This window comes from Tetrao urogallus, assembly GCF_951394365.1.
Source record: "Tetrao urogallus genome assembly, chromosome: 5".
NCBI lineage: Eukaryota > Metazoa > Chordata > Aves > Galliformes > Phasianidae > Tetrao > Tetrao urogallus.
The window spans coordinates 31,039,419-31,065,256 of record NC_136818.1 but is presented as its reverse complement, the minus strand read 5'-3'; the positions used below and the strand labels follow the sequence as shown (position 1 = coordinate 31,065,256).

The window sequence follows — 25,838 nt, the reverse complement described above, 5'->3', positions numbered from 1 at the left end:
ACTATTGGGCTCGGGCCACCAGTATAGATAAACCTCCTGATGAGAGCAGTGCCAGAGCCTGGAATTCCTTGCTGCAAAGTGGCATGATGCAAGTCAGGAGGTTTCTGACCATGCAGAGCTCTGGGATTTCCCCAGGAAAGAAGAGCTAATGGGGAGATGAAAAAGATGGGTAAAAACTCATGTTACCACTTCTGTTTAGAAGTTGAAAGGCAAGAATGTTTTGAAAACTTCAGCAAAAAAAACCAAAACAAACTAGACAAATTCACAGCTTCTCTTAGGTCTCAGTGTGCTTCTAACGAGTCTGTTTCTCCATCCCTACACTGCTTACCAAAGGCGACAGGCTGAGTGTGCTAAGACTGCAAGAATCCAGATGGCCCTACCGGCAGGCAAACCAGCAAGCTCTGCTGCCAATAACCTCTACGAAGAGCTTGGTGACAGCACCATGTAAGTATTCCTTGCCATACATCAACATGGTAATGACTGAAGCCATGACTCACTTCATAGAGATGTCACTTGGAGAAATCTTTCCTTTGTGAAGGGATATTTCTCCAGCTGCTTGGGTTTCTCACATATCTGGAAAATAAGTAGAAGGACTCTGTAAGGAGATTTAGAAAAAAATTAACCTGCTAAGGGGGATTTCTCTTAGTTCAGAGGGGAATATCTAACAGGTATTAATTTAGCAAGAACTGAGGCATCATCAGATGGGTTTTTTGAGAGCAGCAGCCTTTGCTGTCAGGGTGAGCCAAGATGGCTTCTTCATAGAAACCCATGCCAACCTTTTCCAAAGCTACTGAGTAAGCACACTGAGTAAAATTGCTGCTCCAAAACCCTCATTTGCTGTAGTATAAAATATTAAATTTGGTAAAGCGTTGTTTTATTTTCTTGCTCCTTTTTTTTTAATCAAAACCATTAAATATAAAGGAACTACCAGTGTAGAGGAACCACTGGCAGTGCAGTGCAGTGGATGCATCTTTTACCTATTACTTGCTCGTAATACAGTAATATTGCAAAGATGCCTACCCTTTCATGCTTCTGTAAATCTGAAGTTTATGGAGTCCAACAGGAATTTAACTTTCAGTATGGGAATGTGACAGCAGAGGAGAGCCAATTAATATTTGCATTATAGTAAGGGAGTGTTGCTGATAACCTCGCCACTCTTATTCTTCTATGTTTATATTTTAAAAACAAATGACACTGAAGAGCGTAGCAACAATAATGCTTGGAGGCAGTGAGACAGAGCTACTGGTGTAAGTGAGGACTGCCAACTTCTGTATTTTCTGTCCTAATTTGTTTAGCTCCAAGTGTTGAAATGACAAAGATGCTGTGATTGATTTGATTAAGGAGGTGTGACAAGGCATGTAACTGCTGCTTTAACTCTTAGCCATCTGAAAGCAGTCTCTCAGTTTGAAATGAGGTGGGGTTTTTTTTCTGAGCTTGAGGTTTTTTATACATGGAGACGGGAACTGTACTGGCAGCAAGAACTGCTTCTCATAAATGCTGGATTCCCTCCTTACAACCTTTTGCCTCTGTGAAATGTTACAGCTTGGGCAGGAAGGGAGCATATAGTCATATCTCTGAATGTGGGCACTTCTGGTTGTGAACCAAATAGGATTACATCTGTACACTTACATATGCTGTGAAATGCTGCATAGCATTCCTGCTTCTTTTGAACTGACTAAGTACTTGCTGAAACTAATGAATGACTTCTGCTGATTACAATGGCAGTGTTTAAATGCTGATAGTCAGCGGGGATTGGATGTCCCAGTGGTTGGATCTGTGTTTTGTACTCCATTTAATGCCTTTGACTAAACCAAATCAAGCCTCACTGTTCTGGGCTATTTTGCTATTTTACCTGCAGAGATTTTTTATGTTTTAGTACTGAAACGTATAGGTGTCAATTTGTATATTGTTTTTAAGACTTAGAACTAGTTTTCAGAGCACTGAAGTAAGACTGTGTATTTGGAATGCTTTTCCGTGATGGCTGTCATCCATTATTTTAAGGAACTGATCAAACACCTACTAATAGAAATCTTTTAAAAATAAATGAGCACTCTTAGGAGTTAAAAAATAATAATAAATCAGTAATACAATAAAAACAAGTACAATTAATCTTTTCTCTTTTTTTGCTGCCAATTATTTGATTTCAAGGCACAGGTATAACCTAGGAAATTATTCCTTAGGAAGTCTTTTACTAACTTTTAGTATGAATTTTAGTAAAATATGTCTTGCCTTCAGCTGTCTTGAGAGTCATCTTTCATTTGCAGCACTGCCTTGTGTCTTGTTTTCTTAATTTGGTGTTTATAGCAAATGAAATGAAACCAAGCTCTTTAGTTTTAAATCTGCCTTGTCTCATAATTTTCGTTTTCCTCTGTCTGGATACGTAGGCATCAGTAAGTAAGCTCATTTCATTGTCTTAATATTCATAGCTACTAGAAATGCTAGTTTTCCTTTCCTTACTCCCCATAGAACCTTGCAGACCAAAACTCATTTTTTATTTGTCCATTGATCAAGTGCAGGAAAGACATTTACTGTGCAGTTCCAATATCTGTATGCCTCTTCATCCTTTTGTAGGAACTAGAAGTGAAATATGATTGCTGAACTTGAACGGTATTATTTCTAAAGCCAAATAGTCCCAACTGCTTAAATAAATAAAGTCCTGATTGCGTGCACAAAGATTTGCTCTGAGTTCGTGGACTTCAGATGTTATAATTGATGCAAGCAAAATCTTTCAGTCTGCTATTTGTAAATCCCTGCAAAGTGGGTGCTCATCTTTCATTTATGAAGATATGCATACTGGTGAGATGATGTTTTCATTGGTTAAAATACCTGTACATAAACAGAAGGTGATTTCAGGATCATCTCATCCGAGAGAGGATTCAGGTGAAGTGAGGAAGGAGCTGAGAAGCTTTTGAAATAATCCGTTCCAGTAGCATAAAGGTTATGTCATCTTGCATGAGCTTTCTACTGGAGGGCTTCCTTCAAGTTCAGAATCGTTTATTTCACTCATCTCTAAAGAGATGGAGGATGCTTGACCAATCTCTCAGTACACTGAGAATGAAGAATTAGTTTATTGATAGTGTGAAATCAATTATTTTTCATCCAGCTCTACACTTGAACAGTTATCTACAGCACATGATTATATTCTGTCCAAAGGCATAATGATTTTTGGAGAATTGCGGTGCTTGGGGAAGAGTTTATGCTGTGCACTAGTATAACTCTCTGTGGTTTTGCTGGTTCCTGTTCATGAATAGGAAAAGTGAGCCCTTCCCTCAGATATCTACGAAACGGAACAGTCTGACCAAGAGGTCTAATTATACCTCTTCTTCCAACATTCATGTAGAAACGTAAAGTGTTGGAACTTTTCTATTACTCCTTCTTTTCAGAGGTTAACAGAATTTGACTCAATTCTTTGTAAATGTGGGAGTTTTTAACTCCAATTCTCCAATTTAACTCCGAGACAGCTCAGAGTCCCTAGAAATACTTTCAGTGGTATTTTGAATAGCTTTTTTGTGTGTAGATATTATTACTCTCATGATATACTTTAGCCAAAGTTGCTTAAGAAAAGGTGAAGGTTTTCACTGTGGCGTTGAACACATGGGGTGACAGCAAAGCATCTTCCCTAATGGCAAAAGCAGTGAAGCTGCAAACAGATTCTACAAAAGCAGTAAGGTAATCTTTACACCCCATTCTGCCACGGTGTCTCCTTACACTACTATATTCTCCTCATTGCCTGTCCTGCAGATATATTTAAATTTTCCCAGAGAGCTTGTAGAGTAGGTGTCTTTTTTAAGACTGTTTTCTTACTTCCCTATGCTAGACAGGGATCTGTTTGGTTACAATTAATCTCTACATGACAGCAATGGAAATGCTTTTTTTTTTGAGTCACTTTGACAAGGGGAATCATCTGTTAGACAGTGCAAGGGTTTCACTTTTAACTATAGCTGGAGCTGGCCAATATCTTGAATTTTTCACAGATTGAGGGGAAATAAGTTTATTTTCAGCTCCAGGTAAGCATTACTTAAAGCAGGACTCTGAGAGCACTCTTTTCTAGCAGCTAAACTGAGGATGCTGATACTGATATACTTCTCATCTTAAAACTTGCTCAGAAATTTGTGGTATTAGAGTGATTTGAGGAAGGTAGGTTAAAGAGGCTCTCTGAGGTGCTAGATAAATTCCAGAAAACAGTGACGCATTGTACTTTTGGACAATATAGATTTTTGGACAATGTAAATTAAGTGTAATCAAACTACAGGTGTTTTTCACACATTAATTGAAATTCATACACATACTGATACCTCTGCATCAATATATGCATTGTAAAAACAAGGCTGAGTGCTCGCACTGACAATTCTTTAAAAATCAGACTCAGAAGAATGATCAGGAGTGCAGCATGCGTATGTGCTGACTGGCTTCAGCTCCTTTTGGCTTACACCTTACAGCTCTGAGCTTTGGTTGAGCCTGGGGGCACTTCTGATTTCTCCTGTGGCCATGGCTTCAGGCTCATGTTGGCTTGGAGAACAGTTCTAATTCTATGAGTGACCTACAGGCACTCTGTAAAAGATAGCAGAGGCACACTTAATGGCTGCTTAATCATATACTTTTATACAATAGCGGAGGTTTGACACACAATTACAGAATAGGCTTACCTTAAAGATTCTTGTGAATATTCTGTGTTGACTGTGTGCTGTTTGGCACATTGCCACTGCCATGTCAGTGATGGAAACGAATAAGCTCACAGAACGACTGCATAGGAATGCTAGGTTGCATTGGTGATTTGTATCACCGTGTAGACAGGATACAGTACCAACCTTGATGCTTCCAAAATCTAAGGTTTTGTAGAAGATGTCACCAATTTCCGAACTTATGGAGTACACAGAAAATTGTTTTAGTGTCTCCTCTGCAAGTTCTTCCTCCCTAATGAAGATGTGAAAGTAAATGTCTTGCCCAGTAGTCTAGTATATTTTTTTTCTGTTGGATAGTTGTAGTTTGCTGGAAGTAATGTTATGGCTGTGATTCATATCATAAGTTCTTTTTTTCTCTCTCATAAAAATCTATGTCCATGCATGTTTCCTTACATGTGATTATCTTCTTTTCTTTCAAGTCTTTTTCTTCTCTACCATTTCCAACAAAGCAGGGGAAAAAAGTCAGTCTTAGAAGAAGGAGATCGGCAGAGAGTTATAAGCAGCTTTGCTTCCCGTGCCATTGAGGCTCACAAGCAATCTAATATCAATGGATCATTGAACAATAACCTCCCCAAATCTTCAAGTAACATTACTTTCTTATCTGATGAGAACCCACTAACTACTCAAAACCCATTGTATGTGGAAGGTGTCACTCAGAGTCCTGCTGCTGCTGGGTTACTGCGGAAAAGAAGCGATGCTCTAGATACTCTTTCTCCTATGCAGTTAGTCTTGAGAGATGCCTCTCTGGGAGGCAGTCACCGTGCATGGACAGTACCAGCTCACGTTACTAAGAGACATGCGCCTGGTTCTCTGAGCAGGCCGGTTATCATGGACCCTATTCAGTGGCAACAGGAAAGACTCAAAGCAGAGAATGAAGGAACTGAAAATCAGCATAGTGCAGTTGATATTAGCAGTCCGCTATTTCAAAAATTAAGTGGCCCCACATTAACTGTAAAAGAGAAGGCAAGACAATTTGAGCAGCAGGCTTTGCAGGAAATGAAGCAAGTGAAATCTCCTGATGTCAAGTCCACCCGTTCACCAACGCACAGCATCTGTTTGCAAGAAAGAGATAACATGCTAGAGCAGTCTCCTAAAAGCGTGGTTGCTTCTCCTTGCCTTCGCTCTTCTCCTCTGTCCTCTCCAACACCTTGTGAAGTAGTTGAGCCGGAGCCCTCTGCGGTCCCCTCTGTAATCATCACTCACCATGACTATCCTGAAGAACATTCTCCTCCACCAACTCGCAAGCCAACTCCTCCGTCTTTTAGGATAAAGAAACCTGTTTGCCAAAGTTTTCTAGCTCCTCAAACCAAAGGAGAAGCTACAGAAAGCATTCCAGACCCACCTAAAACTCCCCCACCCCCTCCTCCTCTGCTGCCTCCTCCACCTCCATCCCCTCCTCTTTTGCCACCCCGTCCTCCAATTTTGCCCCCTGCTTCTGTTCCTTCTTCTTCATCTCTTCCCAGCACCCAACACCTTTCCCCCGCAAAGCATTCAAAATCCCCTGCCAAACAGCCAGCTGTACCACCACCGGCCACAGTGCCAGAGCCACCTCCCCGTAGGGAGCTGAAAGGCATTCTTAAAAACATTCAGAATTTAGCAGCAATTGAAAAGTCTGTGGCCAATATGTACAGCCAAATAGACAAAAACCACGTTCTGCCCAAGCACATCTCTAAGCTCAAACCAGTTGCAACACCAGAGCTGCCAACTCCCGAGGCTGCGGCTGAGCACAACCAGCAGAACGGCAGCTTGAGCTGTGTTGTGGAGGAGCTCGAGAAACGCTTTCCGTCTCAGTCGACAGCACTGTAATATTTTCGGTTTAATGTTTTCTGCATGTACCATTTTGAGCACGATGACTCTAATGCAGCACATGGTATCTGCCTCAGACTCTAGAAATGCACATTTTTTTTCCATTTCTCTGCTGTCTCTTTCTACTCCCTACCTAATCCTGAAATGGAAAGACGTTATCTTACCTGTTCACTCAGAAATTTGTAATGTGTCATTGGACAAGTTGTTCTCTCAGCACCGTTCAATGACCTTGGTTCTTAGTCTGTTTACCTAAAAGTCTTCGGGAAAACTGTCCGTTTGTTCACAACATTCAGCCAGTGGTGGCAGAGGGCTTGATAACTGCTTTACATTAAGCTGCCCTCGCTGTGGGTAATACCAGTAAGCTAAGGGATTTTTCTGTAGCTGTAATGGAATTCCGTGCTTTGCACATAAGATGTACAAATGGGAGGAGTCTAGTAGTCCAATGTTGGGTGCCAAAGAAAGCGAGTACTGGTAGCAAGCAGGCTCAGCAATAGCGAGCCAGAGTTGTTACAGTAATGCATCTTTACATTCCGTGGGAGATGGCACAGTGCTCTGCTATGCTGGCATGCTTTCTTTTAGCTCACATTTGCATTTCCCAAGGCAGAAGAAGGGTATTCTCTTGATTTGTTGGTAAACTCAGCTGTTTTCCTTTGTGTCATTTACATCATGCCTTCCATTGCATTTTTTATGTTGTAACTGCATGTGTAATGTTTTTATTTTGTAAATGATTTAATGTACAAAGCTTTTTTTTTTTTTTGCACGTTCATGTTGTTGACATCTCTTTTTAACTGTCATGCTATGGACTACACAGCTAAAGCATCCAGCTCATCTTAAGACGTAATAAAGTCATTCTGATTAGTGTCACCAAATGAAGGTTTCTCAAGTACTTGCAAAAATCCCTGTAATTTACCTACTGGCTTTTTTGCTTCCAGTCATCTAAATCACACTTTTACATTAAATTTGTGAATTTTACTCAATTAGCGTGTCCTTTGAACAAATGGTAAGTAAAAGCAATTTGGGCATTTAAATGAATGTTAGGTTGGTTCAACTTGTCAGTGTTATTTTGTTCTTTGCCAAAATGCAGAATATAGTTGTTTAAAATGACTATTAAAAAAGAAGAAAATAAACACTGAATAGGCAGGTATCACAGAATGAAGAAATACTGAAAACCACTTCAGTATCAAATGTTATAATTCAGAGCAAAAAGATAATTATGTCTGCAGATATACTCATCGTTTCCACAGTGCTTGGCTTTTTTTTTTTTTTTTTTTTTTTAATTTTTTTTTTTTTTTTATTTCCTCTTTTTATTTTAAATCTGCAGTTAATTGGAAGCTGTTGAAGGTGATTTCTCTTTCTTTGTCCCAGAGCCAAACTCCATGAAGTCCATCATACAACTTTCACCGACTTGAATTTTAGAAACAGAATTTTTCTGTGCCTTGTGAAGTCTGTGCTCTTGTTGGTCTAGACTGTAATTCCAAGACACGTAATGAACAGGAACAGAAGCCAAATGTGTGAGGGGAACAATTATCTATCACAGCATGTTTGCCATAACAGTCTGTGTAATTTATGAGATTCACCTATGTATGTTAGCTGCCTGTAGTGCTGAGTTTTCTGAGTGGCGCAGCAACAGCAAATTGTCAAAGTTAAGCAGCTCTTAGAGAAGTGTTGAATATTTAAGTGCCAGAATTAGAAGAATTGGTGCATACTTGTGTTACCTGCTTCTGTGTACCTGCTGTGGTTCAGTGAGATAATTGATGGTCCAGAGTTGAGCATGGGAAATTGTTGTGCTGAGCATGTTCTGGCTCAACTGAATCAACTCTTACATCAGAAATGTGTATTTAAGTATCCAGCTCCCACTTCAGACCCATGGCAGATACCACTGTGGAGCTCATCACACCAACTAGTGAAATATTAGACAAACATGGCCTAATTTTGCAGTGTGTAGTGTCACGCAGTGGATGTGCAGATGCTTAGTAATTCACAAGGTAAACTTCAAAGATTGTATGTATTTCTGGTGTTCCTTAGGCAGAAAGGTTGGACATCATGCAAAAGTCCCTTTTTAAATATTTTGTTTCATCCAGTCAGTATCAGAAGAGCCTGTGGGGGTCATTGTAATCAGCTCTTCACTAATGAGGAACACCTACTTTCTCTCATTAATGAAGCCCTTATTAATTTGAAGAGTTTATGAAACCTAATTTATTTTTGTCTACAATCAAAGCAACCTTGGTTCTCCTGCTGGTTTCTTGAATGGCCTTTATTAAAAATAATAATAATAAAAAAAAAAGAATTGTATTAGACTGGGAAAGAAATTGTACCAATAGCATGTACTTTGACCCGTGCCAGGGAAGTTCTGTCCCATAAAAATGTCTGGATGCACTATAAGGTGTAACAGTATTCCACTTGACAAAAAATTGACCATATATAAGCTTACTGACCCCTTCTTGAGATGACAGGTTTGGTTAATTGCCGACAGTTGTGATCCTTGATAAACCTCTGGTCCTTCTATCTCAGCTTGACTGGGGTGAGTTATGAGGGACAGAGATTGCATCTGTAGAGAAAACTCTTCCTCCCTTTGAACTGTTTGCAAAGCTGAAATCAAGCAGTAATGTATCATTGCTTACCTCCCTTTCAGATTCTTTTTCTTTTCAGGTTTGAGTTATGAACTGTGGGAAATCTCCATTTTAAAACTTGGGACAAATTGATAAGCAGTTGCTTCCACTGATCAGTAGCTGCAGTATTTGAGCTTTATGATCCTTTTCAATGTGAAAACAGATAAAAAGTATGAAATAGCAAAAGCATGGTGGGATGCCAGTAATTGGGAAAATTGTTGCTTTAGGCAAACCACAATTCCATTAACTCATGATAGCAGCGTAGTCCTGTGAAAGGTTGCCACATTTTCTACGTGCAAATTCATTCCTGTTTCATCTCTCATACAAAATACCATGGGTGTACAGTAGTTGGCGTATGATCCTACATCCTACAGGGGTAGCACTCTTGCTTTCTCTCAGACTGACTGCCGTGGAGTCTTGGCTGCTTGTGTTTATCCAGAAGCAATTCCTCCCTCAGTGGAGAGACACTTTAAATTCCTTCCAGGAATCCAACAATGTCATTTTGACCTTTGCCTTTTTGTCAGAATAGATCCTTGTGCTGTATTGAGTGAATTGACTTTTTTTTTCCTTTCCGTTTTCTTTTTTTCCTAATCCTGACCACACAAAGTTATAAATAAGTGAAATATAAGCAATTCTCAAAATAGAGTGTTATGCTACTTTTAAGACAGTTAAATTGCAAACTAAATTATAGATCCTTGTATTAAAACTTTAATCTGCAATATAGTGGCTACTCAAGAGCAGTTAAGATTAATAAGTTTACTTATCCCCTGTGCAACACAAGACCTTTTTCTGAAGATTTCTGTGAGAGATAGGGAAGCTAAATACAGTGTTGCTCATGTGGGCTTTGAGAAGTCACATATCATCTTGTTATCTTCATTTTGGTTGTGCATTAGTTTCATATTATATGGGCAGTAGCATTAATGTAATGCTGATAATCAATTCCATGTGTTGAATATTAATAGGAATTTTTAGAGATAACAGTAAAAAATAGTAAGGACTTGTAGTCTGTTCTTTTTTATTTGCTCAAGTGTAATTAATGGACTCCTTGAGACTGTTGGCTATGCAGTATGTTAAGTTCAGCATACTTTTGAACATTCATTCTTCCCTTCTTAAAAATAATAATAATTAAAAAACAAAAACAAAAACAAAAAACAGAACACAGTGATACAAAGACTTAAATTGCTGTTTGCTGTTCTTAATCGTTTTAATTTTCTGGCACAAAATGTGAAGATACAGACCTCGATAGATGTAAGTGCATTTGTCATGCATATGAATGGCTCCAAGAAAATGAATTCAAATAAGCAAAGAAATTTCCAGAGATCAACAGCACAAAGCCTGTGGCACAATAATCATAGATAGCACAAATAATGCCACTCCTCCCCCGCTGAGCAAGTGTTAGGAAATGTGTAATTATGATGATAATGTAGTTAAATTACTAATAGAAGCTTCAGGCCAATTTCTAGCAAGTCCACCATAGATAAGTCCAGAAGTAGAAGAGGAAGTGTTTCACTGCTTAAAAAAGGTATGTGTAATAACAGTCTCTTTGTAGATGGTCATTCCAGGTCTTGGAGACAACAAAGAAGGTGACTTGTCAGGGCATCTTCTAAAAACAGAAGGAAAACCAAGCCTGTGCTTGTTTAACCTTTATTTACTCCACTCCCCTGTGCTGTGTTGCACTGGGTGCACTGGCACTCTGGCTTTTGCGGGTTAGGGATTTCTTCTCATTCATTTGCAATCTAAAGCAAAAATAGATCCCAGAGATTCACTAGCCTTCCTCCTGCAACATTTTGTATGTGCAGAACAAATCTAAAGACAGACATGTTTTGTATTGTAGATATGCATTTCTTTTCTTGCTAGTAATATTTCTTGTCTTATCTTTTCACCTCTCTCCAGAAAGAATGGCAGTATGCATCTTTGTAGAGTCAAGCAGAAGTATACTAATGTATTTTTTTTCTTTTTCTGACCTCAAGGCGAGGATATGCACAGCAAGAGGTAAGGCTGTTCCTGCTTACATTTAAATTACTGCTTCTATCAACATACTTCTTCCATACAGCCTGTGTTGTGAAACAATGGATGTTTTAGAGGCCAAAGTGGTTCAGAAAGACTGGATGCATTCAGGAGGCATAGATGCACTGGCAGATGGCTGGTAAACACTGTGGCACAAGCATAACCTTCAGGATGGAAGATTGCTGCTTGACAGACTGTCAAAAGGTTTCCGAGGGAACTGCCTCCATTGCTTTTCATGTTTTAGAGCCGGAGGTCTAATCATCTGCTATAGCCCACCACATGGGCTCAGCATGGGCCTTTTCTGCAACCCAGTGCTGTCTGTCCTCACAGCATCTTTGTTCATAGAAATCATAGAATCAGAGAATCGCCAACGCTGGAAAAGACCTCCAGGATCATGCAGTGCAACTGCCCACCTAACACCAGTATTTCCCCACATAGAACCATAGAATCATTTTTCTAGCAATGAATAACATGGAGAATTTTATAAATGAACTTGTTCAGTAAGTTCTCCAAACTACATCATAATGGTTGATATTTACTGATTAGTACTGATTAATCTTAGGATGTGCCTGTGGTGTCTGCTGCTCCTTACTTAGTGGGTTTACAAAATGCAGATTTATTCTGTTGTACTCTGATTCGTCTTCCTTTTGCAAAGCTGATTAGTATCTCTTAATTCAGATACAGATCTTACCCGTCTCCTACAGTTCAGCTTTGGCCAAGGAACTTGGCTGAGACAGTGCCCCCCAAATTTTCAGTGGAGGGCTGTTCCAACACACGATGCAGTTGTTTTCATGGGCTCTGACAAAAGTTTTTGAGTTGAATAATTTAAAGAACCACCACATAAACAATCAAATTTTGTATTAAGTAAAATAAACAGTGCACTATGAAGTCATGTTACCATAGTAGGTGCAGAGCATTTTTGTAGTGCTTGCTGAATTTGGAGGTATCCAAGTGACTGCGTACGAAATATTGTGAAGGACTTGTGTCTTAAGATTTCTTTCTTTATTGTTGCTGCCTATTAATACCCTCTCTTGTTTTCTTTTATAGCAACAGCAGTTACTGAGACCTTCTCTTCTCAGGCCAGAGGTACCGCTATTTTTCATGTCTTAATTATTTTAAATGTCTTTTACATCATTTCCTAATCAAAACTCATCTTTCTTCTTTCCTGTTGTATTTTTTTTTCCTGAGTGTCCTAGATGAAAATGAAAGTCATATTGTTGTTAACACCTCAATGCAGTTTTCATTAAATACCTGAAACGTACTGCAGTTTGATTTTTGGCTGCTTGTGAACTGAACAGATGTGCACTTTACCAAGCAAAGAACCGGCTGGACTACCAAGCCCCTGGTGCACTGTGCAAGGAGTTAAATTCAGTTGGCAGCTGGTCACAAGTGGCATTTCCCAGGGCTCAGTACTTCGGCCTGTTTGTTTAATATTTTTACACACAATCTTATGAGGGGATCGAGTGCCCCCTCATTAAGTTTGCAGATGACACCAAGCTGGGTGGGAGCGTCCATCTGCCTGAGAGTAGGAAGAGATCTCTCTGCGGAGAGATCTGGATGGGCTGGATCAGTGGGCAGCCTCGTCCATTCAACAAGGCTGAGCGCTGCACTTGGGTCATAATAGCTCCCAGGGCTGGGGAAATGTGTCTGAAAAGTTGCTAGGCAGCAAACGACCTGGGTGTGCTGGTTGACAGCTGGCTGAACACAAGCCAGCAGCGTGCCTGGGTGGCCAAGAAGTCCAATGGCATCCTGGCTTGTATCACACATAGAGTGGCCGGCAGGAGCGGAGAGGCAGTCGTCGCCCTCTGCTTGATATTTTGAGTCTGCACCTCAAGTACTGTGTTCAGTTCCTTGATATCCAGCCGCACTCTGTTTTTTCAGATGTCAGTCAAGTGATAATTGATTATTATACCTGGAGATAAGCTAAGCAGTTGGCCTGCCAAGATAATGAAAGCATTAGCACACTGCTGTGAAGTGATGGGTTATTAATGCGGCACTTTCAAATCTTTTAGACCCTATGTCATTCCCAGAATAAGCAATAGAGCAAGTGTAACTTTCATGAGGCTTTGTTGATAAGCGGTGGAGAATGGTGACAGTTTCTACAGCCATTGTAAGCAGCAACAAGATGTTCAGCAGCAACTTGAGTTTAATTGGGCAGGGTATTTTCCCTCTTGGAGGTGTGTGATGGGGACAACATGCATCCCTTGTCAAAACCAAAGCCTTGGTGCTCTTTGTTGTTATTGCAGTGCAATACATTCCATGCAGCAGCCCAATGCCAACAGCATGTGGAGAGAACTTAAGAACACATTGATGTTGTTGTAGGACACAAACATTAAGAAAGAAATCTGAATGAAGAGTATAAGTAAAATAGCCCTAATGCTTGAACAGGGATTTTTTCCATTGAGAGAGGCTCAAGAAATCACACTTCATTAGCGCTGAATCCAGTTCAGTGTCAATATTCAGCTGACTTAGAGCAGTCACTCAGAGTGAATACACCACAGAAGGGGTCATTTAAAGCTTGTGTTGACTTGTCTTTATGGATCTTGATGGTTATCAGTGTTCTTTATTAGTTCTTTTGGGGCTGCTGGGTTTTTTGTTTTGGTTTGGTTTTTTTGCACTTTGTTCTTTGTATCTTTTTCATATGTCATTCTGTGTGTGACTGTGCCTTCAATCCATGTTGCTCTTTTGACAGGAGTTAAGTATGGAGTCTGGAATTGACCCAGGGCAGGAATACTATGGTCAAGATTACTACAGTTATGAGCATGGGTATATTTTTATTTTTCCTTTATATTTCAGAAATGCTGCTTTTCAAGGTTGGTGATGTTTATTATTACAGCACCTGATCCATATCTTTCCTTCACCCAGGATTACTTTAATCTTTGCATCCACGACTGAGTGTGCTAATAACAAAATTCACTTCTTGAACCTTAAATGGGTGTTATATAACTCAGAGATTTTTTAGGAAGCTAATTTTACCAGAGCATGTAGCCCCTGGTAGTCATTAAACATTTTTACGTTCACTTTTTTATTTGTGTATATCTGTTGTCTTGGAAATGAATTTCCATCAAATAGCCTTTTTGTGGCTCACCAGTCTGAGTTCAGCAATACTTCTCATAGTTCTCAGCCAGCATCAGGCTTTCTATATTTACCTAGAAAAATGTCATTCTGCCTTGTTTGGATAAAGCCTGTTTGCCTGCAGTCAATTCAGAGATTATTGAATTTTTTTCAAGATTGCAAGGATTCTCCAGAACCAATCCCCCAATGAAGTTAAAGAAAAAATAATCAAGTACTGTGAAGTAAGGTTATTGCACTTGGGAGATTCTGGAGACCTGGCAGTTTGAGCTTCCTCCAGCTGTAGTGACTTATGGCTGGTTCCAACAGGAGCAGGCTTCAGACTGCACTACTGCTAATATAGAAACAAGAACAAAAATTAAATGTCCTTCTTAATGGTAGAGGGAAAAAAAAAACATAGTAAGTAAAGAAATTAATGTCCTTTAGGGATGCGTATGTGCATTTGCTGCTTGTTGTGAAGATGTGCATGAATACACTGGTGTGTGTCACAAAGAGCTGGTGGTGTTTTTGCCAGGTATGAACTGCCTCAGTATGGGAGCCGCCGCCGCTTGTTGTCTCCTTCGGGGATGTATGATGAGTACGGGGAAGTCATGGTGGAGAACGATGGCGGCTACTACTACAGCCCACATGGGCCAACAGCAGAAGAGGTAAGCATCTCTGCCATGTTGATTCTCTCTCTCTGCAACAAGCTGAAGCAGTTGTAAACCTTATCAAATGGAATTTTTTTTAATGGATTAGAGTATTGGGAATATTGTATATAGACCAAATAATCAGCTCTTCCAATCCTGATTATCGTTTGCCCTTCAGATGACTGCTAACATTTGCATCGGCATCTCTTTTCCTTTTTATAGAAATAAAAAAATAATTGCAGAGTTTCTTTTAATATGCACATTGCTTTTCCCCTTAATGTAGATTTCTACTTCAATGAAAGGTTCACGTAGCCTTAGGTAATTCCCTTTTATATTGTTAACTGAAGGGAGTATTACTAATATTCAACCTATAACTGGTGATTTTCCAGTGAGAAAATCAGTCACCTAAATTAATTTAACATAGAGTTCACAACTGAATGTAAAGAAAATTTAAAATGTCAGTAGCAGCCAGAAGAAAGAAGATGAAATTGTTCACTTTTTTATTTAATATTCATAATTACTAGATTTTTAATCCATCACATGGGTTTTAATTAAATGAGAAGTGATAACATTTATGAGCCAGTCTTTTTCTCTTTTGCAAGGCAAGGTAGTTGTGCTTTTGCAGCCTCTTCTGAAAGTTAAACTTTCCCCACAACTTCGGTGAGAAGCTATTTAAAACACATTAGTTTTGGTGCTGGAAAAAAGTGTTGCATTTGTTCCTGATGATTTACTTTTGGGGGTACAAGTTTTCATAGTAACTATCTTTCCAATTTTAATCAAGTTCCATTTTCGTAATTTGCAGGGAATGAGTCAAAGCAGAGGTCCTTCAAGCAGAGGTATAAGCCAGAGAGCAGGGGCTCAAATAGAAGGTAGACCTTTAGATGGTGGGATGGATCTAAGGCATGGCTCTGGAAGAGCATATAGAACCAGCCAGGGAAGGAGAAAACTAAAAGCGGTGATGCATTTAAGTCGTGTAGCAGTCAGTGCTCACAAACCAGTAGGAAGAAGTGAGTCTGCTCGTGCTCCATGGAAGAAAGCAAAGATATTCCCAATGATTCTGCAAAAAGTGAAAGGCACTAGGAAAGATTCCAGTTATGCCAAGTTGATGTCAGCTCGCCAGGCAGATGGTGAGAAAAGCATGATTATCAGGGGAAGCTACTTCCAGAAATCTACAGATGACAGACCTTCAATGAGAAAGCTAAATCATGTGTTAAAACGCATTAGTGTCTCCAGAAAATTTCAAGAACCTACTAGCAAAGATGCAGTGCAATCAGGAGGAAAAGAAGAGGAAGAAAGAGAAGAAGCAAAGTCAGGAGTTTCAATAAGTATCACAGCAGAGAGTGAACATGAGGAAAGTGATTATGAAAAGAAGAAGAAGAGGAGAAGAAAATACAGTTCAGATGAGTCGTCTGCAAAGAGTAGTAGCTCTGGGTCAGAGTCAGAAGATAAAGACTATCTGACAGTAACTCTGGACCAAGATGAAGCCACTGAAAGTACCGTGGACTCTGATGAGGAATCTGGGCATGATATTGGGGATTCCGATGAAGGCTCTGGATCCAGCTCCAGCAGTGAATCAGAGGAGGACTCTTCCGAAGAGGACGGTGATGAGGAAGAGTCTGACAGCGATGAAGACGATAGCCTTTCACAGACCTCTTCTACACAAAGTTCATTCAGCAAATCAGGAACCAGTGACTCCAGCAGCAGAAGAAGTACTGGAAGGTCAAGTACAAAAAGTAGGGGAACTAGCTCTCGTGGCAGAGCAAAGCGATCCAGCCAGAAATCAGTCAGTTCAAACACATCAGGTACAAGCTACAGGAAGACATCAGGATCCAGTTACAAGAGCAAAACCTCCTCTGCCAGCCTTGAAATAGAAGACACGATAGAAGAGGTTTCGGAAGAAGATGAGCAAGCAGATATGGAGCACGTCAGTGCAAGTGCTGATAAGACAACAGATAACACGAAGAATAAGACAGTTTCTAAAACATCTGCAAATGCAAGAAGTGCTAAAAATGCTGCTAAGGAAGAAGATAAGAGAAGAAAATCAGGTGTTAACAGTAGGGATAATGGGGATGAAAGTGCAGAAGAGGTTGATACAGATGCTAGTGACAAGAAGAAAGCTGTCAATAAGAATGGAAGTGAAATCAGTGTTAATTCCAAAGGTACTGGGGGGATAAAAAGCACAGCTAGTGCCACTTCTGGCAAGACTACTACTTCCCCTGATTCTGAGACTCAGAGTTCTGACATCAACGTGAAAAGAAAAAAGATAAAAAAGGGATCCCAAGAGCAAAGTCAGTCTCAATCAGATGACACCCTTGACACTGCTGTTACAGAATCTGAGACTGCTGGTGATTCTACATCCTTTTAAAAAGGAACAACAGTAGGTGGACGTTTTGCAAGAAGGAGTGATCTTGTTTGCTGTGCCTTCTGTGTGGTCTTTCCTAAACATGTACCTGACTAGAGATAGCCAAAATGAAAAACACAAAGCTTATTGTTTCAGCTTTTCAATCTTATATGCCTTAAGGACAGACCTGTGGACTACCAAACTAATATAATCCTTCTGAAAGACTATTCACATATACATGGTGGTGGATGCAGAAAGATTAATTTTCATCTAGCAGAGGCAGGACAGAGTATTTTTCTGCCAATTTAAATCATATAGCATCGTGTTAAATCTTACATTTAATCATTTTAGCAGTATGCATATAGTGATGCCAAGCTACGTTACATTTTGCATTAACTGTGATGGATAGCTTCATGAACCTGACGGCACAAACCTGTTAAGGGCTCTGTGCTCACACACGTTTCATCTGTGTCACACAGTGGCACTTTGAGGAAGGAAAAGTTGCAAAACGTTGAAGAACAAGAGACTTAGATGTCATATATTTACATTTCCCTACCATAAAAGCATTTGCTAAACTTCACAAGCTCTCAGCTGTAAACCTCACCCTGTTTCCAGGGTGGAAATTGAAATTGCAGCAAAGCAGGATTTCCAGAACTGCTGAGTATTACTAGCAGCACTGGGATTTAACTGTTTCTAACTGTTTCTGGGTTGTGAGGTTCAAGTATCAGTGATGCAAAAGGCAGAAGTCTAGAGGTAGGTGTACAAAGTGAACTTGGACAGGAAAGGAAATGAGTTATACTTCCAAACTTCTGCCCTTCCATTTTGTTAGTGTTTTGTTCTAATTAAACAACAACAACAACAAAAATCTGTTTAAAAGTTTGAGAAGCATAATGGCAAACTATTGCTGAAGGTGATCAGTAACTGTCACCTGTGTTCAGTATTTTGGTATTTATCTTTCAAAATTCACTAATCTGCAGTATCTAATGCCATTCAGTAAGGAAATCTTAGGGCACTTTCAGCAACACACTTCTGCCTAGAATCACGATCACATCAGAACACGATTACATTAGAGGGATTTCTGTTGGTTACAACTGAAAGGGGCCTTTGAGTTCTCAAAAAGGAAACTACACCTGCTGCATAGTGTACTCCTTCATGGTGCTCCTATCAGTTCTGACAGCGAAGCACGAAAGCTTTGCATACACACAAGCTATCTACAGTTCATCTGCTTTGTATCAAAACCCATAGAGCTGTTTTTCAACCATTTATCCTGATAAGTAATTAAAAAAAAATAATTAAAGCATCGAGCCAGTAATGGATTAGCCTTTTGTCTACTTTTAAGATAGTACAACTTCTGGCATATTCACCAAAGCTCTGCCAAGAAGTCCCTGTTAGAGAGGACTGAGAAGAACATTCGAATTTTAGTGACACTTTGATACTTGGGTATGATACTTGAGCAATAAGTTGTGATAGCAGCTCTTCGGCTTTGGAGTTGAACTCACTTGAGGTGTGACCTAGATTTATGATTGCTCGCTTTCTTGTATTCCCATGCAGCACGAAGTCAGGCTGCACATAGTATTTGCATGTAGATCCCATTTAAACTAGTCCTTTCATCCACTGGCATTTACCCATGTTAAGAAAATTATACATCTTTATCAGAAACTAATACACGTAGAAGTAGTTTCTGTGAAGTATAACTTTTCAAAAGCTCAAGAATTCTCACCCTTTTGTACCTCGCATGATTTTCTTGCTCTAAAAACTGGCTTTTCTTACGTGCATGTGTATGTGTTGATGTGGGACTCCATCATGATGATATCTGCTGCCTTAGTGAAACAACAGTGTTTTTGTTAGTAATTCAGCAGTAGTAGCTTGTTTTAGTGTGTTCCCAGGAGACACTTAGAAATAGTAATGGGATTTTTTCATCGCTATTAGCACAAAGTCTCTGCAACATGGAAGTTTTTTGCTTTAGCTCTTTAAAAATGTATTTATGTTTTATAGAAATCTGAAGTCTCTTTTCTCCACCTTCCATTTAATAGCAAATCATCCCCATTGATTCTTCTAGATTGGAACTGGCACAAAGCCTTACATCAATCTTTCTCCAGTGAGCCAATTTTGCTAGCACTGTGCCTGACAATTTCCCTTGTGGTGGTCCTGAGATCTTACTGTCCTTTACATGGTGTTGCATACAGAATAGACTCCTTTGATGCTACTTCTGCACTGAATCTACCATTTAGTAATGCTGTGAAGGAAAACTTCCAAGCATTTACCCCTTAGTACACTATTTTATTAAAAGTATCACCCAATTTCTTTTTTGTAAGTGGCTTTGGATTTCAGTTAGAAAAGGACACTAGTTCAGTTGTTTTTCATGTCTCTTTGTAAGTCAAACACATTGCTTTGTTGAAATACAACTGGTTTACCAATACCGATATACAGAAATCTGCTTTCAAAGCAATGTCTTTGTATCCAGAGTTCTGAAAAGAAGATGCACTTTGACTTAATGGCAATAGAGCTGAATGCATCTTTAGAACTCACCCCTCCACTCCTCCCTTGAAGTTTTTACACTTTTATACCTTTTATAGCTTATTTTATGCCATCTGTGTGATGTGATGCTGTTCACAAGTTGAGTTCATTCTTATAACTTTCATAGAATTGTAGAATCACAAGGTTGGAAATGACCTGTAAGATCATCTGGTCCAACCGTCGAGTTGGTCTAGACTTTCAAGTACAAGGAATTGTTTGTGTGTTCAAGCTTATCAGGCATATATGACAGTGGTATGCAATGGTAGTCAGAAGAGTTAGGAAGTACCAATGTACAGAATGAAAGGAGTGGTACAGATCAAAATTTCCCATGAAATGTCTAGATAACAGATGAGATAGATTGGAAAAAGGACAAAAATCTGTAAGAAATCATTTAATCACGTTTCCATTTACTGTCTAACAGTGGGCCAGAAAGAAAAGGATCAAGTTGGTAGTTGACCCGGAGTATGAGACCAGCTCTACTGGAGAAGACAGCGCTCCTGATTCCAGCCAGAGGAATCGTCTTAATAACCCCAATATTCAAAACAACGTCAATGGTAACATCTACATTGCACAGAATGGCTCTGTTGTCAGAACCCGTCGTGTTTGCCTTGCTAATAATTTAAAAGTGACATCTCCAGTGAGGCTGGGGAAACAGTTCAAGAAACTGGACAAGCTTGCAGTGACACACGAGGAGAACGTCCCACTGAACACACTGTCAAAGGGACCATCTTCTAGTGATAAAGTGAACACAAGACCTTGTAGTGTCTCATTTGCTTCCTCTATAGGGGCTGAAAACATAGTAATGAAGCCAGGGGGCTCCAAAATGAAAAGCACAGAAGAGCAAGAATCTGTTGTTGATAATGAGGACGTAAAAGAGCCCTTGGAGTCTCACAGTGAACACACACAGTCAGATGAAGAGGAACTCTGGATGGGCCCTTGGAATAACCTTCACATACCAATGACAAAACTGTGATTTTCTTTTTTTTTTTTTTTTAATTTTAATTTTTACTTCAGTTTATAATAAACTGCACTTTTTATTGTCACTGAAGAAAATGTATGAAATTTGTATCGTGCACATATGTTGTATACTACAAATGACATGCTTTAAAGTTTAAAAACAAAATTTGCACTCACATTTGTACCAATTAATTGTCCTCCCCAACAACTATTTTGACAGGCTCACATTTCACTAAACAATACTTCATTTAAGTTAATTAGTTTTTTTATCTTGATTTATTGTTTAATAAATGGTAAACTACTAATATATGCACAGCAACATTTGGTTAACTTTTCAGACAGTTCTATACATGCCTAGCTTGTTTTTCCTGTATTGGTACTTGTGGCTATACTGTTCAGATTTGGAAAGTGTCTATTTATGTTCAAGATTTACATCCAGAGCTCTTGATTCTGAGCTCAGAGGAATAAATTAAAAATAAATCCATGAAAGTCAATGGAGCAAATCCTCGGCTGGTTAAATCTGAGTAACAGTACCAAAGTCAATAGCGATATGGCCAGTTTATGCAAGCAGAGAATCTCACTCCACACTGAAGTACCAAACTTACAGAACAGTGGAATTAGCATTGTAAGAGTACAGCGTATTTAAGCAGAACTGAGAAACAGTTGATTAAGTACAGTAAAAATTGTAAAGGAGAAGGAAATGTGTAGCAATTAATCTTATTCAGAGCTACCTGTCCGTGATTTATTCATTTTCTTTTGTGAATTAGCTCATTCTGATTTTCTTCTCTAGTCAATTTTTTATCTTTTCATCTCTTCCCACATCAGTTATGTTTTCTTCTTTTTACAGTCTTTTAGCTCCAGTTTTTATGATCCATCAATAATTGTCATCCTATGGCTATATTCCTCTGAAATAAACCAGGATGATATAGGACTCTATGAGACAGAAAGAGGTGTAAAAAGTAATTAATAGGGAGGGGATAGATAGATTTTCAAGCCCAGATAGCTGCTGGGTTAAACGGTTCAAACTCCATTCCACTCAAACATAAACCTGCTGTAAGATAAATGGATCATAGTGAAGGGGATAAAAAGTGAATATTTTCCAAGGCTAATATGTCTAAATGCAGCTGGGAAGGGCAAAAACTGACAGAAAACACAGAATTGTTTCAAAATCTTTGAAGTATGCATTAATTGTGAAATACACTATATAAAATGCTGGCAGCTGCTTTTAACTTCTGCTTGTAACTTGAAGTAGTGAATGTGTCATTTTACACCTTCAGCGGGGAGCCGTGAGATACTGTTGTTAACAATTACCAAGTAGTAGCTAAAAAGCATTAGCAATACAGACCAAACTGTTCTTCTCCAATGAAATATTAAGGAAAAAAAGAAAAGCAAGTGTATGTTCACACAAGAAAAGTGTCCTGTTACGTTATACCAACTTCTTCTTCAGGATGAGATCAAACTAGCTGTGAGAACAATACCAATTACCTCTTGAAAGATTGGAAGAGTCAACTGATAAATGCGTGCAATTAATGAGGAAAAGACTGGCATCATCCTTCTTTTCCTGCCCATATGGTTAAGTTTTACCTCAAGATCTGGATGACGATCATTGTTGGTTCTTCTCTGATAGTAAATGGACTTGTGCTACTGTGATTTTGTTTTGTTTTCCCCTTGCACAGGTTCTGCTACAGGAAACTTCTTTCAGTGTTTGTCTTTAGAGGCTGTTCGCATGTTATGCTAATGTAAATGTGACATTTCTGTTAAATACCTCCTTTTCAACTTGAGGTTTCTGACCGAATATTTTGAGTGACAGTACTTGTTTTTAGGCATGAGAAACGCAACATAGCTTTCCATGCGAGAAACAAAAAGGTCGGGTATTTCTTTCTCCTAAATCTTTTACCTTGGCATATTTGGACTTGATACCTAACAAAAAAAAAATATCTGGAGTTTAGCTGAAGTCTGAACATACAGACAAGAATGATGGAAGAAGAAGAATCTATTCTTTGAAATAACTAGTAAAATGTTCTATTTTAATCCTGTTTAAGATACTGTATTTATTTCACTACACCATTTCTACTGCAAGATCTGTCAGTTGGTTTTTACTGATTACGCTGACGCAATCATGCGATTTTTAGAGAAATGCCATCTCCTGGCTCCTCTCTGTTTCCTACCCACCTGCTTTTACTGGAGACTCACAGTTCTACCAGCTTTAGTGCTGTGAAGGATTGGCATGCCAAATTCAGGTGGCAAGCAGTACCGTGCACACTTACCAAGCACAAAACCTGTTGACAGCTCCTCCTCTCTGTTGTTCAAGTGCTTGTGCCTTTTCCTACAATGCAAAGAGCGTAAGAAATTTTACTGTTTTCAGTAATGGACATGGTTTTAAAACCTGACTTAATTTTAGCTGTACTTGTAATGACTCCCTATGACATGAATACCTGTAGGAAAGAGAGGGCTTCAAGAAATGCTTTCGCAAGCATAGAAAAATTCAGGAGTGTATTTCTTTTTTCCAGATTTTTCTTTTATGGGGATGCAAGCCTGTAAAAGAATACAGATCCTAGACTGTGAGCAGTGGGTGCCAGAACTGGGAGCAATAGCAATACAGGTGGACAGTGTGAAAAAGATTATCTGCACTTATGGGAAGTTTTGTGTTAGCGTAGCTTGGTTGGATACAATAAGTAGAACAGAATATCTCAGTCTTGTGGTACAATTTACAGCTTTTTAACCAGCAAATTTGCAGAGTTGGTGGTGCAAGGCACAAGCACTTTCCCCTGGGTGGCAGAGCTGCTCAATGGCTGACCAATCAAGGTGATACTCATTGCTCTTGACACTGATTTAATCTACGTGATCCTCCAAGCAGGTGCTAACAGTTTTGTGGCTTCCTATGGCTTGTGCTATGTGTTGCATATTTAAAAAGGGTTCAAATGACCAACTTGGCAGCTGCAGAAGGGTAGTGCAGTACCCAGTGTGAGGCAGAACAAGGTCTGTCCAGAGAAAGAGAAACCAGGTATTTTTTTCTAAGTGAGTAAAACACAGAAGAGATGGAAAATTGTTTGTTTGGTTGGTTATTTTAAAACATTGTGAGAACACCAATAACTTACAGAAATCTCAGCTGCCACAGAAAAAAAAAGCATGGTGGGATCCAGGTATTTTGAGGCAGGCACTACTATGAAGGGCATTCCACAAAGTGTCACACACTCATCGTAACAGGTTGGTATCCAAAGGCATCTCTACCAGTTCAAAGCTGCAGTGGTTCTAGTTTCTTACAGCAGCCATCTAGTGCCTGTTTTTGCATGATCTCAGTGACTGGAAAGTTTGCCTCTCAATGTCAGTTTTAACTCAAACTGTTACAAATAAGTATATTTTGCAGCCCTTGGATGGTGATGAATGCTTTTTACCTTTAAAATTTAGTTACAGTTCTGCTGAAAATGGGAATAGAAACCTGAATGCTTTCTCTGTTTTGTGCCTATGCACACGTACCTAGAAATAGCTACAAATAAAAATGGCAGCAGCTCCCTCCTGCACACACCTGTATGCTGACCCTTCAAATGGTGACTTTTAAGTTAGCACTGACTGCCTCACTGTTTACAGTCTGAAAACTACCTGCATTTGTTACAAATATTGATAATACCACATAGCAGTTTATCAAATGAATTTTGAAGGCAGCTTCTTCTTGAAAGCCCATCAGATGAGCACTGAGGAATACTATTGTTTTCTTTATTATTGGAAGAAGAATGTTTCATTAATGTCACTGTTTGGATTCAGAGCACTAAACCCAGGTGATGAAACGATAAAGCTGTCACACAGACCTAAATCAATAGCCTAGCAGCCACACGAGTAGAATCAGGTAATTCACTTGTAACCAGAGCTGTCAAGGTGGTATCAGCCCTGACAGACAAAAGTTTATCTTTCTGGCACTTCATTGGTCTTTACTGACACAGGATGAAGCAGCAATGTTCCTTTCCAGAGCCACCTGACATGAGAAGTGCCAACCCTGCAAACTTGGCATGCCGTTAAGCGAAAGCTGCCTGCAGTGCCACCCCAATACCTGCAGTGTGTTGCAGCATCCCAAGGGGTGTCTGCTTCTCCCCGCACGGTTGCTGTAGAAACATAGGTGGCCATGGCATTCAGAAATTGGCTGCCTTTTCGCTGTCATTAAGGAGCCAGCACATGTTGAGCAGGAATGGGGAGCCAGTGCTGGAGTCCAGAAGTGGATGTAAGATCCTCATCTCGTTTGTGCAGAGGACCACGGGAGTTTAATTTATATGCCTGTAACCTGGCAAAGAGCAGCAGTTTCCAGAGAGTACTTGGGGAATCACGTAGATCCACTGGGGCACTATGGACAGAAACAAGACCCTTGGCATTAGTCAACTTTGTACAGTGAAGGTTTTAAATCAGTCCTTGATTTTGAGGAGGTCCCAGTTCTTCTTCATGTGGAAGAGAAATTACAGCTTTGGACAGGGTGACCTTGCATGGAGTGGATAATGGCTGGCAGGTGGTGTGGGCTTTTCTCAAAAATGTGTTTGAGGAAGGGACAGTATCTACAAAGCAGCCCTTTTGCTGCTTTTGAAAGAGGAAGGACAAGATGCTTTGTTAAAAATGACTTCACTCTCAAGCTCTCTGGAAATGCCCAAAGAATGTAGGGAAATAATAATCTTTTTAGGAAACAGGTAGAATTGGTCACTGTTCCTGCCCACAACTTAAGATTTCATTCTCCATTCCCAGAGAACTGTCAATGGGGTACTTTCCAAAGATGGATGGAAGGGCAAACAAGGGCTTCTCTCATTGTAGCAGTTATCAGGAACTTTGCAAGTGTCTCTTCCCAGGGAAAACATTCCTGGCAGCCCTGTAAATGCCACAGACATAATCTCAAATTTTGGAGGAGATGTCAGGAGAGTTTAAGGAGGCTATGAAGCCTTTATATGATTAATACAACCAAGCTGCGTTGTGTATCAGCATTGCTCCACTTGAGATTTAGTGGCTCATCAATGAAATAGACAGTTAGTTCCGTGCAGCAGTTAGATGTGCAGTACATGAGTGCATCATCTCTGGCTGCTCACAGATTTTCATTCCTTCTCTTTTGAGGCACACGACGCCTCCTATTAACAGATGAACACTTAAATATATGTGATAGCCAGTTTCCAATTCAGAGGGCAGTGAAGTTGGGCACCCTGCAGCCAGGTGGTTCGTAGAAGTGCTCTACACAGTGCATCAAATGTCC

At 39.6% G+C, this 25,838-nt stretch overlaps 1 protein-coding gene and 1 pseudogene across 5 annotated transcripts in view; both read left to right on the top strand.

Moving 5' to 3' along the window:
• PCDH15 (protocadherin related 15) overlaps window positions 1-20,636 on the top strand; it is a gene marked incomplete at both ends in the record, with an annotated part of 312,883 nt that extends 292,247 nt beyond the window's left edge. For 2 of the 4 annotated variants that reach the window (XM_079536322.1, XM_079536321.1), the window contains 6 exons: window positions 334-444; window positions 11,068-11,089; window positions 12,152-12,190; window positions 13,797-13,870; window positions 14,691-14,823; window positions 20,085-20,636. In XM_079536322.1, coding sequence (XP_079392448.1) covers window positions 334-444; window positions 11,068-11,089; window positions 12,152-12,190; window positions 13,797-13,870; window positions 14,691-14,823; window positions 20,085-20,636 — 931 coding nt within the window. Of the gene's footprint in view, window positions 1-333; window positions 445-11,067; window positions 11,090-12,151; window positions 12,191-13,796; window positions 13,871-14,690; window positions 14,824-15,607; window positions 17,171-20,084 lie in introns of those variants that run through there. The other 2 variants (XM_079536319.1, XM_079536320.1) reach the window with 2 other exon arrangements.
• Window positions 5,511-6,488, top strand: LOC306946418 (protocadherin-15 pseudogene; annotated as a pseudogene). Its single transcript has one exon. The product of its transcript is annotated as a protocadherin-15 pseudogene (transcript).
• Window positions 20,637-25,838: the final 5,202 nt, after the last annotated feature.